The 18,245-nt window shown below is 39.5% G+C and overlaps 1 protein-coding gene across 2 annotated transcripts; it reads left to right on the forward strand.

Annotated features, from left to right (window-relative positions):
- Positions 1 to 298: 298 nt before the first annotated feature.
- On the forward strand, positions 299 to 13,818 carry LOC108668500. 2 transcript variants are annotated; one of them, XM_018155733.2, is made up of 3 exons: positions 299 to 404; positions 3,563 to 3,642; positions 4,157 to 13,818. In XM_018155733.2, the coding sequence occupies exons 2-3, from the start codon at positions 3,564 to 3,566 to the stop codon at positions 10,552 to 10,554; spliced, it is 6,477 nt and encodes a 2,158-aa protein (XP_018011222.1). In that variant the 5' UTR covers positions 299 to 404; position 3,563; the 3' UTR covers positions 10,555 to 13,818. The 2 variants fall into 2 exon arrangements, with proteins under 2 accessions (XP_018011222.1, XP_047736762.1); XM_047880806.1 differs by lacking the exon at positions 299 to 404 and adding an exon at positions 588 to 619.
- The last annotated feature ends 4,427 nt before the right edge of the window (positions 13,819 to 18,245 follow it).

An 18,245-nucleotide genomic window follows, 5' to 3' on the forward strand; every position in this document is an offset into this window, starting at 1 on the left:
TCGTCCCATAAGTGTCGATGTGGTATACCGTTCGGTCGTTACCGTCAATCAATGCAACATATATATGCACAACATTACTTCCCAATACAATAAGTTGGAGGCGTTTTTAAATTGTTTCAATTTAAGATAATCTTCCCTTCAGAAAATGGAAAACTAATTTGGAAATATTACAGTAAAGTTGTAAATCTGAATAACGTGTGCTTAAATCATTCATTCAAAATACATGTGACTGATGTGAGATTTTGTACGTCTGGAAGTATGGTTACGCGTAGTAGCGTGTTGTACGATTTGGCGGGCGAATTACGTACAGTGTAGCCTGTGGATTGAGTTTACATGCATGAGCGTGAATTACAACATCGTGAGGCAAAATATTGATATAACTATAAAAAATTAAAACGTTAAACGTGAGTGAGATATTTTAAGCAGTTTTCCGTGCATTTCATGAAATTTATATTTGCCCTGAGTTTATGAAACGACAATTTTCCGATAGTGCTGCGATGACGTTCATCTTACTTAGGGGCTAAGCCAAAATGGCGTGGCAGCCGGAGCTCGTAGTGAGCACGTGAGCGCGCATTAATGTCTAATTTTGAAGTCAGTTTTATCATGACATCTAAGCATGGTAAATTATATCTCATTTATGTAATGTTTGTTTAATATATTTGTTAAGAATTGTTTTCATTATGAATAATAATAAATTAAATAATCAACTTTTCTAGTAAAATGACTATTTTGAGTGGAAACCTACCATTACAGTCTATGCACTCTATGGTATGTATCAGTAATCAGTCAACTAAATAGATGCCTTGCTGCCCTTGCACTTTGCAGACTTGCTTATATGGCAAAAATTACCTACTTTGATGAAAATTTGTTGAGTTGAATTGCTAAGTCATACAATGATATAAAATAAATTTATATCTATCATCCATGTTAATATTTCATTTTCAATATCTATATATATATTTTTTTCAATTGTTTGTTGTTGGTTAATGACTTGAATAAAAAAAAATATCAGTGTGAATGCTTTTAAATGTTATTTCACTGCCAGGTTTGGACTCACTGGAGACTGGACTGTAAAGTGTAAAATATATCTATTATTACTATTAGAGCCACAATTAGAGTTTTTTGCCAATTTTAGAGGCTGCCAATCTGGAAAATCAGGCAGAACTTTGCTAATATTGCATCATTTGCATGTAAAAACAACCCGCAATAGGCCTCAGGAACGGTTAGAATTGGCCAGAGCCCAGAATTACTGTCATTTTTGTCCAATTCACAAATCGTGAGTGGCTTCTGCCTTATTTTTTAGTTTGGTTTAGACATCACACATCAGGGATGCAAGATCAGGATTTGAATTTTCCTAGGGTAAACACACCATATTCCAACACTTTGAGGACATAGCAACTGGCAAGAAATGAATGGTTATAAAAAGATTGCCGCATGTGCAACTTGAGTTCTGATTGCTTTATGTCACTCTCAAAACACCACACTATGCGCCAGCAATGATACGTCACTGAATTCGTCACAAAGTGTTGCCATATTTATTTAAAAGCCTTTGGAATTCAAATCTACAAAATCGCTGAATTCCGACGCTGTGTGTGACTAAATTTGGCATATTGTGAGACTAATTCTGACAGCGCTTCAAAACCGTAATTCGTAATTCCAACGCCCTGTGTTGAAATTCTGATGCCCTGTGTGAGCTGTATTGGAATACAACACAGCTCAGAACAAGCTGTGTGTGTCTAATTCCAAGCTGTGTTGGAATTAGTTTTTATGTGTCTAAAACCATCTCTTAACTTAATCATCTATTAATTTATTTACCATTTAAAATTAGTAAATACAAGTATACTTAGAGGATTCCTAATATATTCACAGATTTATTTAAAAGTCCCAAACCATAATATTCTTTCTACACAAACAGTTTATCACTATTTGGTAGAGCAAGGTCAACTATCAACTTTGACACGTGTTTAGATGTTCTCACTGGGTGACGTGGACTTTTGCTCTGAGGATCTTAACATTTTCCCGCTAGACCTAGAGTTTTGCAGAAATATTGTGCGCAATAGTAGTACATCACTATCAGGATGGGCAATTACAACAACAACAACGTCACTATTTCAACCATCTACGCATGCGTGGAACTAAGACAAAGCTTAATATAAAGGAAAAAGTTGAGAAGTGTTGGAATTATCCACGATGTTGGAATATGGTGCATTTACCCTACTTGTTTCTGAAATCTTGTGGCTCCAATGTGACAAATTTTTAATACATTTGGAATCTTGTGGCCCAATTGTGCACTTTTGTTAACAATTAGATAGGAGGTAATTCATCTGGTGGAAATCTTGCATTTCTGGAAATGCCAGCAAAGCTCTAGTCTTGGCTCTAAAGGTAGATGTTTTTCAGACTTGCATGTGATGGATTTTATTCTATTTAATTGTTGCTTCAAGTGTGTAATCAAATAGAAATCTAAGAATCAGTAAGAGTAATACACGAATGAATCTAAATGAATGTAGATATTGTGTCAAATTGAAAAGTATAAACTACATTTTCTTTTTAAATTCAGATGATATTTTGGAACTGATTGTGTAACAAAGATTAGTGTGAATTCTAATCTTGAATATTATATACCTATCAACAACCAAGAGTGGAAATTTTTTATTATTTTAGTAATCTTATTGTTTAAATTAAAAATGACACATTTTCAAAAATTTTGAAATCTTGTGGCTTGATTGTGCAATTTTTAATAAAAATAATTTATCTAGCAGGAATAGTAGCTTCAAAATGGTAGGCAATCTTTTGTCACAACTTGCAAGTAGATATATGACACACCTGTAAACCACCTATTTTAAAAACTTCACCCAGTGTATGATCAAGCCCCAAGATTTTGAAGCCTATTAAAATGCCATTTTGGGGTTACAAGATTTTAGTAATAAGTAGGAATTTTCCCCTCATGTCCCATTCATACCAACCTCTGATACTAATCATAATGGTGCAAGGTAATTTTTGCAACCATTGCTGGGCTGACTTAGGCTTTTTATTACATAACAGGGTAAAAATACAGGTACTGGTAGTTTCATTTAGGTTAAACAAATTTCCAAGTTGTACAAATGGTAAAATATAGTTTGGACTTGTTTATGACTGCAGTAATTCTTATTTTGGCTATAGTTATTTCTCGCTACTTTGCAGTTCTGATTTTTAAAATTGAGTACATTGCCAATCTGTTATGTGCACTTAATACACAGAGGCATGTCAAATTGCCTCTAACAAAGGTATTTTTGGCTAATTCCTTAATCTTCTGCCAAGTTTTTTTAAATAATTCAAATACCACTCAAATGGCTTGCAGTTAGTTCACTTGGTTGAGAGTCAAAATGAGCAATTATGTATAAAAATAGCAAGATCTCACACTATGTTGGTCTGAAAATTATTAGCAGTTATTATCATAATGCATAGCTTTTATGGAATAAAATTAGCAAAACCACAGTTATTTAGTTATTTTCAAGTTATCTAGAGGTTCAATCATAACTGACAAGTTTGCTTTCTCACATTTCTTATTTCTTGCATGTTTCAGAATGAGTGGCCGGAGACGAAGCATCTCCGAGTCAAGTAAAGACCACAGTGAGAACGGATTCAGCATCACTCCTCCCAAAGGTGTTCAACTCACTTCAAGTCATGTTGATAAATTATTCAATAATTCAACTTATGTATACCTTCCTAGATATTTATTTACAACTTTTAACCTTTTGTTGAATTCTGCATTTCTTAATTTTAATACATTTATATTGTGGGATTTTAAAAAGTTGATTCAATTCAATCCTCTCAATTTAAACTTTATTAATTTTTTGCCATCTGATTTTGCATCTACATTCTTTATTTGGTGGTGCAGCCTTAATTAAATTACATTCTGGAGCAGCTCTAATTAAATGAATAAATCAGACATCAGTTTTTTTTTGTGGCTTCAGGTTAGATTGTCTTTGCGACTCCATCTTATTTTTTTGTAGTTTAAAAATTTTAAAATGTGTTTATGGAGAAGACATGCATTATATAAGTGGTTCAGAATAAATATCTTGATAAGTGTACACATGTCCATCAAAAAATATTTTCCATCAACACAGTCAGTGGGCGGCTTTCCTGTGATTGGTTTGTAACCATAGATATGTTGCAGGTGGGCTTCTTTCTGCCAAGATGGATGGCGCAGTGCAGCGCAAGTCACGACATGTGAGTGGTCGCAACCAGTCGGAGGAGGCCACAGGGTTGCGGGACATTATGAGTGACTGGGAAATAATTGTCAAGAGTCTCAAACAGAAGAAGGATGAAGTCCCAGTATCAGTTGGCAAAGAAACTTCTATGTCTTCTAAAGATCAAAAAGATGCTCTCCTTCCATCAAGTGCTAAAAAACCTAAAGTAAATGCTGCAGTTGTATCTAAAAATGTCAGAGATAAAGCATCAACTCCACTGAGAAAGGAAAAGAGTGAGGGCTCAGTTGCCAAAGCGAAAGTGAGCAACTCTGCTTCAAAGTCCAGAGGAAAATTAACAAACAAAATGCTTGATTCAGATTCTAATTTTGATTCTTGTAGTAAAATTGCTTATGCAATAGATTCACCTTCTAGTGAAAATAACACTACATCTCCTCCCTCTAAATCACTCACTTGTCCAACTTATAAATCTTCAACTTCATCACCATCCAAATCTATAGCTTCCCCACCTTCCAAATCCTTCACATCCCCAACTTCCAAATCTGTTACTGGCTCTCCCTCTAAATGTCTCTCATCAACAATAACTCATATTTCTCCCACCTCCAAAAATAGCAAGATTCCAGCCAGTATTGGTCGAACAAGAAGTGGCTCATCAAAATGGATTCATGAATTGTCAGAAACTGCTGAAATTGACAATCTTAAAGCCAATGGAGCTCTTACTCCCTCTCCTTCCAAGTCCTTAGACAGCTCTAGAACTCCTGTGTCTGACGAAGAAAGCAATGTGGGGACTAACTTGCCTGATGGAATGGTTCTAGCTCCCTCTTCACAAACTCTCAATGGAGAGCTAGAACAAGTTTCCATGTCTGCTCCTCTACCCATTGACAACGATGAAAAAAATAGTAAAAATACTGATATTGAGCCTGTATCCATTGATGCAATTTCTATCAGAGAAGAAAAGGCATGTAATAGAACTGCTATTGATACTGAAGCAAGTCACTCTGCAACATCTGTGACTGATGATCTTCACAAAATACCTGCTGATGTGGAGGAAAATGAAGAGACTGAGAATATTGAGCACATTGAGGTGCCTATTGATTTAGAAAAAGCAGCAACTCGAAAAATATTTGAGATTTTGGATAGAGCAGAAGTAGGTGAAAACAAATCTATCGTCCTTGACCCTGTAGATTTTAGTGAACTATTTGACATGGAAGATTCTAACTGCAATTTTGAAGGTTTCACTGGTATGGAGCAAGTAAGAGGAGTCTGTAAAGTGTGTCGCGTTCGTTTGGACACTGGCTGGAGCTTGATCAAGCACTGGAATGTTGGCCACAGACGCCGCTATCAGTGCCCATTTGATGAAGGTCAGTGCGGCGTTTTACGAGGCGCATTCACTCTGCACACTCACCTGCGTGCATCCCACGGCCACATACTCATGGCCATCGAGGGTGACCTGCTCAGTGATGTCGCCAAGAACAGACTTTCTCGCTGGCCTGCTCCTGGCGATGGCACTGGGCTCAATGAGCAGTGCCTTGAAGCTTGTACATGCTGCCTGCTCGTCCTGGGTCAACCCGAGCGCAGCCTTCATGAGCTCATCATCCACGGCCTCTTGCCTCCTCCCTCCATGTTGGCTCGCACTGACACCTCGTCTTCTTACTCGGCCTCAAAGCCAAGCTATGTGACGTTAGACCAACAGTTAGGACTCTGGTGGACTGGTCAGAGTATTGCTTGGTGCTGCCTGTTGTGTAGAAACAGACCCTTCCTCTCCTGCCAACCTCATGCTCTCGCTATCACACTGTCACAACACCGACAGGCTGTCCACAATTGCAATACTCCTATGCTTTCATGTTGGGGTCTCATATTGCGCTTACTCACTTCGCTGCCTGCAAAGAGTCGGCGTACCATGGCGTGCATGCTCTCTCTTGGTCTGCACCCAAATTCTAGCTACGCATTGTGCCGCATTTGTTCCGCACCGCTCGGAATCGTCTCGAGATCGCGTCTCCACATGCCAGTTGGCCTTTGTTCTGAATGCCAAAAGATCAAAGACCTTAACAAGACTTGCTGGTACTGCCGCAAACATCACGAGAATGCCTTCGATACCATGAATCACATGATCAGCTGCCACCCTGAAAAGGCTGTGCAAGGCTGGTGTCCAAAGTGTGGCAGTTGGGCTCCAAACTTGCTTGCCCACTGCCTGAGTCACCACCAGTTGATAAATTTCTGCAAATTTTGTCATTACAAGAATCTCCGTATGAACCCGTTGACGTCCGTCCTTCACTCCATCAACAAGCACAGTTACCCTTGCCCTCTGCCCTCATGCTCTTCAGTTGTCATTGCGGAAGATGGGTCCCGAGTCACGGCTCAACCTCCACTCTCAACCATGAGAGCTCTCATCACTCACATGCTCGGACACCATTTTCCTGACTGGGCTGGCTTGGAGATCGAGCATATAAACAACCTTATTCGAAACTGCAATCAGTACAACATCATGGTTGTGACTTCAGGAACAGGACGTGTTCTTGATAGCATCTGGTATTCACTTACAGGCTACCATTTTCAGTTGCACAACCACGTTACCCAACTTGGTTTGGTTCCTGTGGTGAAAGTACACCGTCAGTGCTTGTTATGCCGGCGCACTGTGCCTTTGACTCTATTTCCTCAGGAGCTTGTAATGGTGCAACTCTGTGATCAGTGTGAGCTCGGTCTCTTCCAATGTGAAAACGGCGACCCGCCTTGGCCGTGTCCTGTCGCGGGATGTACTGCGCACGTGTCGGCCAATAAACACCTGTACCGGCACATGGTCGGCGCTCATGGACACACAATTGGTGACGTTGAGGCTCGTTGTTCAAGCTGCAATTACGACTATTTGGACATCCCAATGCGTGTACTTTGTCACAAATTTTTGCGACACAGTGTGCCTTGCTTCGACTGTAATTCTTCCTTCCAGTCTCTGGCTGACGCTCGACAGCATCGGCAGCAATCTCATGGAGTCAACTCCTGGACTGAGCTTTGGTCAAGCTTGAAGGCTCGCTACGGCGTGGCGCCTGGTTTGCGTAGCCTCGAAAATGAAGAAGTTCAAGGTGTGGTCAAAGTTTGGATGAGTTCTGGTGGTTTGATGGCTCAGTGGGACCCTCTACTTGCTGTCAAAATTGACACAGATCCATCAGCAGCTGCATCAAGCGACAAAGACAACACTGTAAGTGCCAGAGAAAGTTCCCCGATGCCTGATGACGTGTTCCATGAAAGTCAGAGTGAAACTTCCACTCCATGGTTTGGCTCCTATTGTTCAGTATCAATGTCGCCCCATAAGACCATCTCTACACCACCACCAGGCCTCGACTTGAAACCTGAAACCGTTCACATAAAAGTTCCTCCCTCAACGGAAAGTTTAGATGCTGTGCCTCCTCTCTTGGCTGCTTCTGGCCCTGCCGATTCTTCGGACGAAGACGGCAGTAGTGAGCCTGGCCTTAAGATCGATTCTACTGCTGTGTCTCCTGCCCATTCTTCTGTCAGCCACGATGCCTTGTTCTCAAGGGGTAAGAACTTCAGTAATGCTAATCTAGGCACACCTCGGTCTGGGTTATCATCACCCTCGCAATATCCTGGCATAATTGAAAGCCCCAAGACTCGTTCAGTTCCCCCACTGATGCTAAATCGAAAGAAAATGGTTGTCAATAAGAAATCAGAAAAAGCATATCAGGGCCTTGGAGCAAATGCCTTTATCGATGCAGACAGAGTGAGTGAGAATATCTTGAAGGATCTTGATGAAAAATATCGTTGTGAGTGCATTGAGTGCGGTGTAAGTGTCTTGTTGAAGCTGCTTAAGCAGCATTTGAACGAGGCTCACTCCTTATGCGACATTAAATGCCATTGCGGCTTCTCCAGTGACATCACAACAGTTCTTGTTCACTCTTTCCACATGTCACACTTGCCAAATGATGCCCGCCCTCTGACACTCGTTGCAGCGAATAGTGATGAAGCCGTTGGTGTATTGGTGTTTGAGCGTCGCATAGGTGGCTCGAGCTTTTTCCCATGCTTCAAGTGCGGCAAAACATTCAAACAAGAAAAATCTCGTCAACTTCACTACAACCTTTGTAAGCTTGAAAAAAAGTTTGAATGCGACCAGTGTGGCGAAAAATTCGTCCGCGATTTTCATTTGGCCAAACATAAGGAATGGAAGCACAACCATCAAAATTGTCCCTACTGTTCAAAGACGTTCACTTCGCAAGCTTCACTAAACCAGCATGTTTTGCATATACACAAGAAAGCAGTCAGTTTCAAATGTCAGTTTTGCTCATCTGTGTTTGAAACCAAAGCTCACATGAAAGTTCATAGTCGCATTCACACCGGCGAGAAGCCATACAAGTGTACTCTCTGTGAGCGCTCTTTCATCTCAAGGAATCTCTATGAAAAACATGTTGCCAGCCGACACTCTTCTAAGACCGTTTCTCCAGCAGGCATTACACACAAATCTAAAAAGCAGAACTCGTCGGAATTGGCTGCTGAGGGTAAGGGCTCTGATTCAAATTCAAGTTCTGAGTCCTCTGATTCAAGTTCTTCTGATGAAGAGTCTGGAAGTAGCCCCAGAAAACGCGCCAGTGATGCCGTACTCGACAGCAGTAAATTAACGGCCTCGGATCTTGAAACTTCGCTGAGTGAATCAGATGAGCCCTCTGTCAGCCCACCAAAATCAGTCAAGCGCTCTAGAAACGGATCCGAAAATAATGCTTCAACTCCAAAAAGAACAGTTACTTTGAATTCTAAAAGAAATTTGGCTACTAGAGCTTCAGATCCATCACCGACCAAGAGAGAACAGATGCCTCAGTCCTCTAAAGCCAATCCCTCTCCTGACGGGAAAAGCGGTTCTTCAAGTACCATTGCCAGTAACAGTAACCAACAACAGTCACTGATCGCCTCAGTAGAGGAGCAGCGCCAAGTTCGGCAAGACACCATCCCAGTGCTGGAGCCTGTGCTGAGAAGTGACATGGTTTCTACTGTGGAGTCGAGTATCGGGTCAAGCAGATGTAAACCTTGCGGCAAAGTATTTACGGGACCTGGTGGTAAACTCTTACATTTGTACCTGTTCCATCCAGCCATCGTAATCAGTCAAGGTCTTTACCAGTGCGGATTTTGCTCGTATATTTTCTCCAACGCAGAAGATGTCACTGAACATCACCTCCAAAAACATCAAAGACATCAACTACCTGACGGCATGTTCAAGTGTCTTTGTGGTCTCCGCTTCAGAGAAGACGGTGCCTTTTATTTTCATCTATATTATGCTCATAAAGCTCAAAAAGCTTTGGTTAGGAAAGCGGAAATTATTTGCCGCGTTTGCGACTCTCAACCCAAGCTGAACAAAATAGTTGATCTTGTAGTCCATCTCAGTGACAGACACGCAATGTTTGATCATGTGCGTATGGAACAATCTTTTGTTTGCAACTTTTGCTATAAGAGCTTTGATTCATGGACAGTTTTAAGTTTGCATTTCTTCATGGTACACAACGCAACCAAGAGTCAAAATTTGAGCTATGACTGCCCATACTGTGAAACTTCTTCGCCGTGGCACTCGCTAGAAGCTTTACAGTATCATCTGGATAATTTCCATGGCAGTCGTAGTAAACCTGCTGCAGAAACAGTTGACAATCACACTGAATCTACTGCTGCGCCGGCTGCAACTACGGCTGCTGCTGCTGTAGTGCAGCAACAGCCAACACCTGCTCCTCTTCCTAACAAACGAAATGCAAAAACACCAGCTTCTCAGAAAAGAAAACCAGCTGCTAATCAAGGCAAGACACCGGCGACTCAACCTGCAAAAAAGAGGAGAAAGAGAGCCTCTGCTGTTGATGAAGTCGAGGGAATCAGCAAGAACCACGGATGGTCAGGAGAGCCTGAAACGCTGTACTGCATTTGCCAGTGTCCGTATGATGAAGTCTCCGACATGATTGGCTGTGACAACCCAGATTGCAAGTACCAGTGGTTTCATTTTGAGTGCGTCAGCATAATGGCTGCCCCAGAAGGCAATTGGTATTGCAGCGACTGCACCAACTCGCTTAAGGAAAAGAAAAAGCAAGGAGCCAAAGCTCTGCAGCCTGAACCCAAACGCACTGTTAACTCTGATCTCTATGAATATTATGCAAACTTAAACAGTGATGCTGAGCCCAGCTCGACCGGCAGTAGCTCGGCTTTTTGGGGAACTTCTTCCAAGCCTCCAACCCTGGGCCTGCCTGGGTCCGGCGATCGGCCTCCCAAGCAGCGCACTCACTCGTCCAGCTCCTCATCAAGCAACAGTTCGTCAAGTTCATCGTCATCATCAAGTTCGAGCTCTTCCTCGTCAAGTGGTGACTCATCCAGTGCCAGCGATAATGAGTGAGAGCACTTGCGGTCACTCTCTCTCTTTCTAACTTAGAACTCGAATGATTACACTGTTTTTATATCAAGAGGAGCCTACATTTGGCTCAACTTCATGAGAAGATGTGCTGATGATGCAAACTTATTGTGAATTGTTGTGCGTAAATTGACTGTGAGGAAGTTTATTCAATTAACATCGAGTGAGAAATATCTTTGCTTCAGTTATTAACTCAGAACAACTAGTTGGTATGTGTTTAAGTTGTGAATAAATTGTTATTAAAAAACAAACTACTCTTAATATTGTAAATAAATTAATACGAAGGAAACTAATGTATGAATATTTAAGTACTGTAGTCAGTACTGATATGTTCTTCGATTGCTTAGCGTGAATATCTGGCGTGTTATCAGTTTTAAAAGTTGTGTAATCTTTATGACGTTGAAGATATTCATTAATAATGTTAATGTGTTTCCTCAATGTCAAATTTCCTCTATGAGATGAACTTGAGAAAAAATTTGGATGTTGTAACCGGAACAGACTTGCATCAGTGTTTATTTATAGATTATAATCTGCGGCTTAGATTGATCAAATGCATTCAATAATACTTCCATTCATATTGTTCAGTTATAATATTTTTTTTTTCAATTAAATTAACATAAATTATTTGTGGAAGAAACTAAGTCTTTATAAATAGTTTGCTCTGATATGCACTAAATGATTTATCGTGAAGTGTAATCACATCCGCTTCTGCCTTGCACTGGTGAGCTTGTCAAAATTTCCTAGTTTTCTCCATAATACTTCGGTTTCTTATTTCAAATTTTTAACTCTCACTCTCTCTGTAATTACTCTCTCTCTCTGTATTATTGAGCGAATAATCTTTCAATTGAGATAATGAAGCAATGCAAATACACATCCAAAGATGTGAACATTATAAATTCTTTTCCATAGTACTTGTGGAACTTGCTTGTTAACCTTACCGTACAATCTGCAACAAAAACTGTTCTCGCATCGCGCTACACTAGGCTTGGTATTTCATTCATTGTTTGAAGCTACCCGAACCTTTTTTATGCTTGTTTTGAGGGTATGTTGCTGTCCCCGAGTGTATCTGTGATACCTGAGGTGACGGTTACTTTTCTGGGCTTAGTGATCCCACTGGTAGATTTCTCCATTATAAAGCCTCTTCAAGTTAATTTGTGCCGCGTGACTCGTGACGGCCAAAGACTACAAGTTGATACGATATTCGATTTCCTTGGCCAAGAGATATACCGTAATCCAGTCATTTTCCTGGAAATTTTGGGAATTGGAGTTTCGATGTGGTGATTGCTTGATGATTGCAATTGTCATTTATTGAATGATTTAAAATCTTCAGTCTTTGTAAACTAAGGTCTATTGCTCGGCTGAAAACTGGCAAAAAACTGTAGACATTGTCTACTCAAATGTAGGTATTTGACTTGTAGGTGGTAATTTATTCTATTTTAGTGCTAGCGGATTTAGAACTTCTCGAATAAGTGCTTTGAAGTTTTGTAAAAACTACATGTGTTTGGCGTGTAGATAATTTGCAGGAAAATTGTGACTCCAGTACAAATAATATTATTCGTAAGAGTAATTCCCGCTTTGATTGAAGTCTGCCTTGGATGCAGTGAACTCCTCACATGTTGCGGCAGTGTTTCTCATGTGTTTAACATTCATAAAACGTGTAGATCTTGTTACAATCTCGTAGTCGAGCCGACAAGTTTTGCACTTCGCGGGCTTTGATCTCGGCTGTTAACAGGTACGTTTGGTTTGCCGGCAAACTACTACCTGAGTTTCTTGCCCAATTGATTGAATAATATTTAGGTTAGAGGTAGTTCTTGCTCCAATAAATATTTACCTGCGATATATTGTTCTACGCTTGGCACGAAATTAATCAGACAAAAATTCTTATGGCTGTGCATATTTGAGTCATGAATCTTTGTCAAAATGATCTTATTATACTCCTTATCAAATTTGCATCCGTAAACCTTGAAGAAAAATGCTGGGAAACTTGAATGTTGGAGTGAGGCATATATTATACACTGTCCTTAAAATGGCTTGCTCGCAGTCAATTTATCTAAAGTTCATCTTACAACAGACATGAAAGTCTACGAGTTGAATCGTAACTCATTTATCACTTGTAAGATCATGAGGTGTGAGTTGGGGAGCAATGAGTGTGCGTGCACATTAAATATTTAATGGCGTAGTGAAAGATCTTAGAATATAAGTGGTGCTGGTCGTATGATTTTGTTAGAGTGTAGCTAGTTGATGGCCTCGGTTGTTGAATATCTGAGGTGTGCACCAGACAGTGGAGACAGTTCGCAAGTCTGAGAGATTGTATTCTGTCGATGAATTAGAATAGAGACGATATGTAAAGGACGTTTAAATGAATGGCCAATTTTATGAAAGTAGAAAATTAATTGTGTGCACTTCTGGGCTAAAGTTTTGTTTCCTGTAATGTTCGTGGTAATTCGCTGTGATCAAAAATGCAAGTTCGGCTGAAAGTAATGCTCATCATGTTAAAATTTCGATAGTTAAAACTCATCAGACGACGTGTTGTCCGACGTTTGATGAGTCGTAACTATCATTGTACTGTTCACTAACGAATGTATAACTGCATAGATTCTTTCTTAGAATGCGACACTAATTTCTCGAACCCCATGTGTGTTTAGTTACTCGGGAATACGCAGCATATTATTAAAATTTTTAGGTACCTGTTGCGCTTTAGGTGAGTGACGAAAAAGAAATGACAGGAGTCGTCTTTATAGATTATTTACATATTCATTTCATTGAGTCAACCTCACAACAAATTATAATAATACTTGACCAAGATTTGATAACTGGAAACTTTGAATATCGAGTATTGATGCGTAAAAATTTCACTGTCGTGTCATTTCACACCACGATTTAATTGTGGTGTGTTAGGAGAACCTAAGGTGCGTACGTAAGGGGCTTATTGACACTGCAATGGCCTTTAATTGTTCTTATAAACGTCCTTGTAATTCCTGTAAAAATAGTTATGCCTGATGTGGTTTGTTGCGGTTGTTTAGATACCCGTAGCATACGTACATCCTGCACAGCTTGCCCGTGTTCTGGAGACATTGCTGTATTCCTGTGAACGCTATTTTTGTTCATTTTACTATTGCAATGTACACATTATACATACTGTACAGTACAGGCTCCATTATATTGAGGGGCAATGCCTGTAGTTACCTTCGTTGTTCTTGGGTCATATTTTGTTTTCTGTTTTCTAAGGACAAATAAAATATGCTGAAAGTATTTTCGTATTTTCTTCATTCCTTAACTAACAAATATCGACGAATCCTTTTGGTTATCATTAGTTCATTAATAATTATTTATTGATGCAACGACTTCATATTGTAAGAACACGAGCACTTCGAAACGAGATGAGTCGATGCACGTGGTACAAAAGCTAATTTATACAGTAAACTTTGTGATTGAGGTGGTTCGCCTGCGTCATTCGAGTTTCTTGAACGGAAGTGTAAATCTAACATTTCAGTTTTGAGAATGTGCCGGAGTTGTTCAAGAACACGGAATAATTTTCGAAAGTTATTCGAAAGCGGCAGCGGTTGCTACAAGTGTTATTAAATATGACTGCTGAGACAAAAATTCGACACGTTCGAGATTAATTTTTGTTATTAATGGCATTTCGGACTCGATCAACTCTTATTTACAGCCCAGTTCTACACGCCCATCTCGTCTTCTGTATGTGTCGCCCAACGTAGCCCGTGGTATCCGGCTGCGGGTGTCGATCAGTGGAGTCAAGTTATTCTTTTTCACTTGTTGGTGTTTATTAATTTTTAAACTGAACTATATTGAAGCGGTCAAGACTATACCTTGCAAGTGATGGGGAAATTAACAGCTTTCAGTGTGAATTATTCCCGGCTACTTATAGTAAACGTCGTGTCATCTATACTGGTTATTAGCTCGATCCAGTGTTTTCATCCCGAGAAATTCAAGATTATTTAACTGATGAAATTCTGGTTGAATATGTTCTCAAGATCTTGAATAAACTCAAAACTAGGCACACATTTTCACTTTCTGATGCCGGCGCTCAGATATCTTACAAAAATTCGTTCACTTCTTTAGCGGGAATCCCTTAAGGGGGAGGTATACCCTCCAGAAAAACTTTTTTGTTTATGGACGGATTACTCTGAAACTTGGTACACTTATGTAAAACAGAATTCTAAGACATTTTTGTTCGTGTGTCTTTTTCGAAAAAATTGATAGAAAACGTGAAATTCATAAAAAACGGACAAATAATGGGGTACTGTAGAAATCTATCTCCTCCTAGGGTTTTAAAGCTACAGCGATGAGACATATACCATTCTATTCGTAAAGACCATATCAATGCAGTAACACGGCCCGATTTTTGATTTTTGCTTAAATTTTTGTTTTACAAGCATTTTTCAATTTTTTCTCATTTCCCCCCCCCCCTTCCCCCCCATTTTGAATCCAAACTAGGCCCAAATCTAAAAAAGGGCCGCGTTACTGCATAGGTATGGTCTTTACGAATAGAATGGTATATGTCTCATTGCTGTAGCTCCAAAACTCTAGGAGGAGATAGGTTTTCCGTGACAAAAAGTTGAACTTTTCAGGACGGCGCGACAAAGTTCCGCGCGCCTTGAAATAGTCACTAAATGTAGCATAGCTACCAAAATACAGGCTTCTGTAGCCTAATTCCACTCAAGGATGCTAGGAGCGACTTGCAGAACACCACTCTGCACAAAGCAAAGAGGGTGACTGCAGCTTGATGCCTGATACACCAATATTTTTAGTCTTAAGCGAGTGAATTAAGTCCTATCTATTTTCTGAAGGAAATCCACCCCCGCCCCCATTTAGAGCCCAGCTGTGTGCGTTAAAATTCACTCACAGCTATTGCAATAGTATCGTTGAAAAGCTCAGAATGTCAGCTTTAAGATGAGACTAAGCATGTAACTGCAGCACAACTCAAGTAGAAACTATATTCAAAGATTTCAGCAGCTAATTACTTTATATCTAATTAGTTAAAGAACTCGCCCACCCGCTTCCCTTTAAAGAGACGTCACGAACGTAAATATTTACGTGCAGAGATGGCAGTGGTACCATTGGAAAGAGCAGAATTTCAGCTTTAAGATGAGATTAAAACCCAAAAATGCCAAATCTGAAAATTTTAGGGTATACCTCCACCTTAAGCAGGCAGCGAAATGCTGTCTCTGACGCGCTCTAGGTTGCCCAAAAAATGTGTTTTATTTTCTTCATCAAAATTTGCTGTGTCTGAAAATATTTTGCTGCGGTTGCAGCTTTCATCCAATTACGACGTCAATTTAATTTATGAAATCTGTTTTCTTTTTATTTCGTGGAGTATGTTCAATTTTTTCACGGTTCGGAAATATTTTCAGCCTGACTTGCGTTCATTAGTGCCGCACAGATTATTAACTCAGTGCTTGAAGAAACGATGGATATTGATTCCTAGCATCAATTGTATTGACCTTATTAAATTCAAATTTCGAAGTAAAGTTTTCGTTCTCCGTCAAATAAACTATAGCAGGTGTAGAAATGATGGATTGTTCTTTCACAAGAAGTCAAATCAAGAAGTTCTTTCACAAGAAGTCACTGGTTAGGCGACAAATAAAGTGTGACAAAAATAAAAAGTGTGACAAAAATGAGTGGAAGCGACCTGTAACGTGTAAGCTGTAGTTGCGTGTACAAACATGTTTCATTAAACGCTATGTGTGGACAATATGTGTGTGAACGGCGCGTGTAGATCACACCTGTAGGCCACGCGTGTAAAGGATGCATGAGACAGATATTTATGAGTTCACGAGATTTTTTCATTTTCGTTGACTTACATTAATGCCAAAACGTAATTACCTCCTGAATAGTTAAAAACTTTGCACAATAATACGATTTGCGAAATATTTGGATACGATTCGGACAAACTGGCGAGACTTAGTGAGGCGTTTTCGAACATAGCCTTCTTAGTAATAAGTGACAAATTTATGAAATATTCATAATATGTATATCCTGAATGTGAGTAATATTCGGTATTGAATTAATATTAGCAGTTCAATGAACGGTCTTCAAGATTGTTTGAACAGAATTAAACTACAGACAAAGACTGCTCATAATGAACGACGCCCACTCACGCCTGTAGTCTGGTCAGTGTCTGCATCCGAATTAAGAGGAATTAAGAGAATTAAGTGGAAGATATTCATTTGTGATTTGGTGCCACAAATACGAATTTCAGAAACGGCTTAATTAGAGAATTTGGCTCAGCAAACTTTTGAAGTTTAACCTCGTACGAATCCAGCACAGCTCGCGGAAGACATCAGCTCGAAAAATGTTGGACAACTTCTCGATCATTGTTTATTCTTATTATTTTTATATATATATTTTGGCCATTCAATTTTGCCGGTTTGTTATGTTACAATCTATTTGCATGTTTTTACATTGCGTTTTGCGCCTCATATCTCACATTAAATGGCTTATAACTATGCTCATTATTATTATATTTTGTGGTATTGTTTTTGGTTTTAAATTCCAGGTTAACTTGCGATTTAAGCAAACAAAATAACAAATGATTTTAATACTTTTTTAAATATAATACGGTACGAGTGCGGCTTAGCTGCTTGTTGTTTGCTGCAAATAGCTGCAACTGACACCAATTACGGTCTCAAAACAAGAAAATATACGTTTTAATGCCGTAAGGCTCCCAGCAACCTAACAAACAATTAACTCGTTTACTGTTGTTGCATATTAAAGTGGAAAGTGATCCCAAGGTTAGCGACTTTATTCCTTTGAAATACCCTTTAGTGATCTCAAACTCATTTACTGCTGCTGTAAATTAGCATTGATATCTCAATATCATAACTATTAGTAATATCACAATAAATTTTCAAAAGCTCCAGATGTTTGAACTGCTATTTAAATGATAAATTTATTTCAGTCTCAGTTATCTTCCACTTCTGCAAGTGTCAGCACTGCTTAAATAATTACCTTAATATCTCTCGAACTGTTTCAGTTGTCTGAACAGTTCTTTAACTACCAAATTCATCTTAATAACTCTGCAATTGCTGCTGTCGCAATTCAAAATGGAACAAAAGCAAGCCTGAGACCGAGTTCTCGAGTGCCGTCGCGCAATTTATTCGCTCGGTCTCGACACGCTGGCACGTCTCTTGCAATTCACTTCATTTCCGTCTAGATGAGTCGGCCTAGACTCTTTTGTCGCTCTGCTGCACTAAATTAAGTCGGGAATTTCTTGTTGATGAACGAGATAACTTAATGCGTTTTCCTCGCCTGTGTCGTAATTTGTGATAAGGTATATAAGTGTGTGAAAAATGCGTCAGCATCAAAGAAGATTATATTGATGCAACACTAATGAACTCAGAACCCAGGCGACAACTTAAAAAAAAGTCCTTCATAAATGTTTGCAGAGTAGGGAGGATGATTATTAGGCAACATAAATTACGTGCCAGCATGAAAAAAAAAACACCAGAACAGGAAAAATATTATTGGAAGCGAGGCTTTCGTAACAAAAAAAGAAAAGAATTAAAATGAAGTGCAAGAACTGTATCGACGAGGTTTTTCAGGAGGCCTATATTTTTATTAGCATCCGATTTTAAATATGACATTGGAAGGGAGCTTGCGACGATTTGATTGTCGGTAGAGGATTTGTTCAACCATTTTTTTTGTCATCGGAT

The sequence above is a fragment of the Hyalella azteca genome, unplaced genomic scaffold (genome assembly GCF_000764305.2).
Source record: "Hyalella azteca isolate HAZT.00-mixed unplaced genomic scaffold, Hazt_2.0.2 contig6341, whole genome shotgun sequence".
Classification (NCBI taxonomy): Eukaryota; Metazoa; Arthropoda; class Malacostraca; order Amphipoda; family Hyalellidae; genus Hyalella; species Hyalella azteca.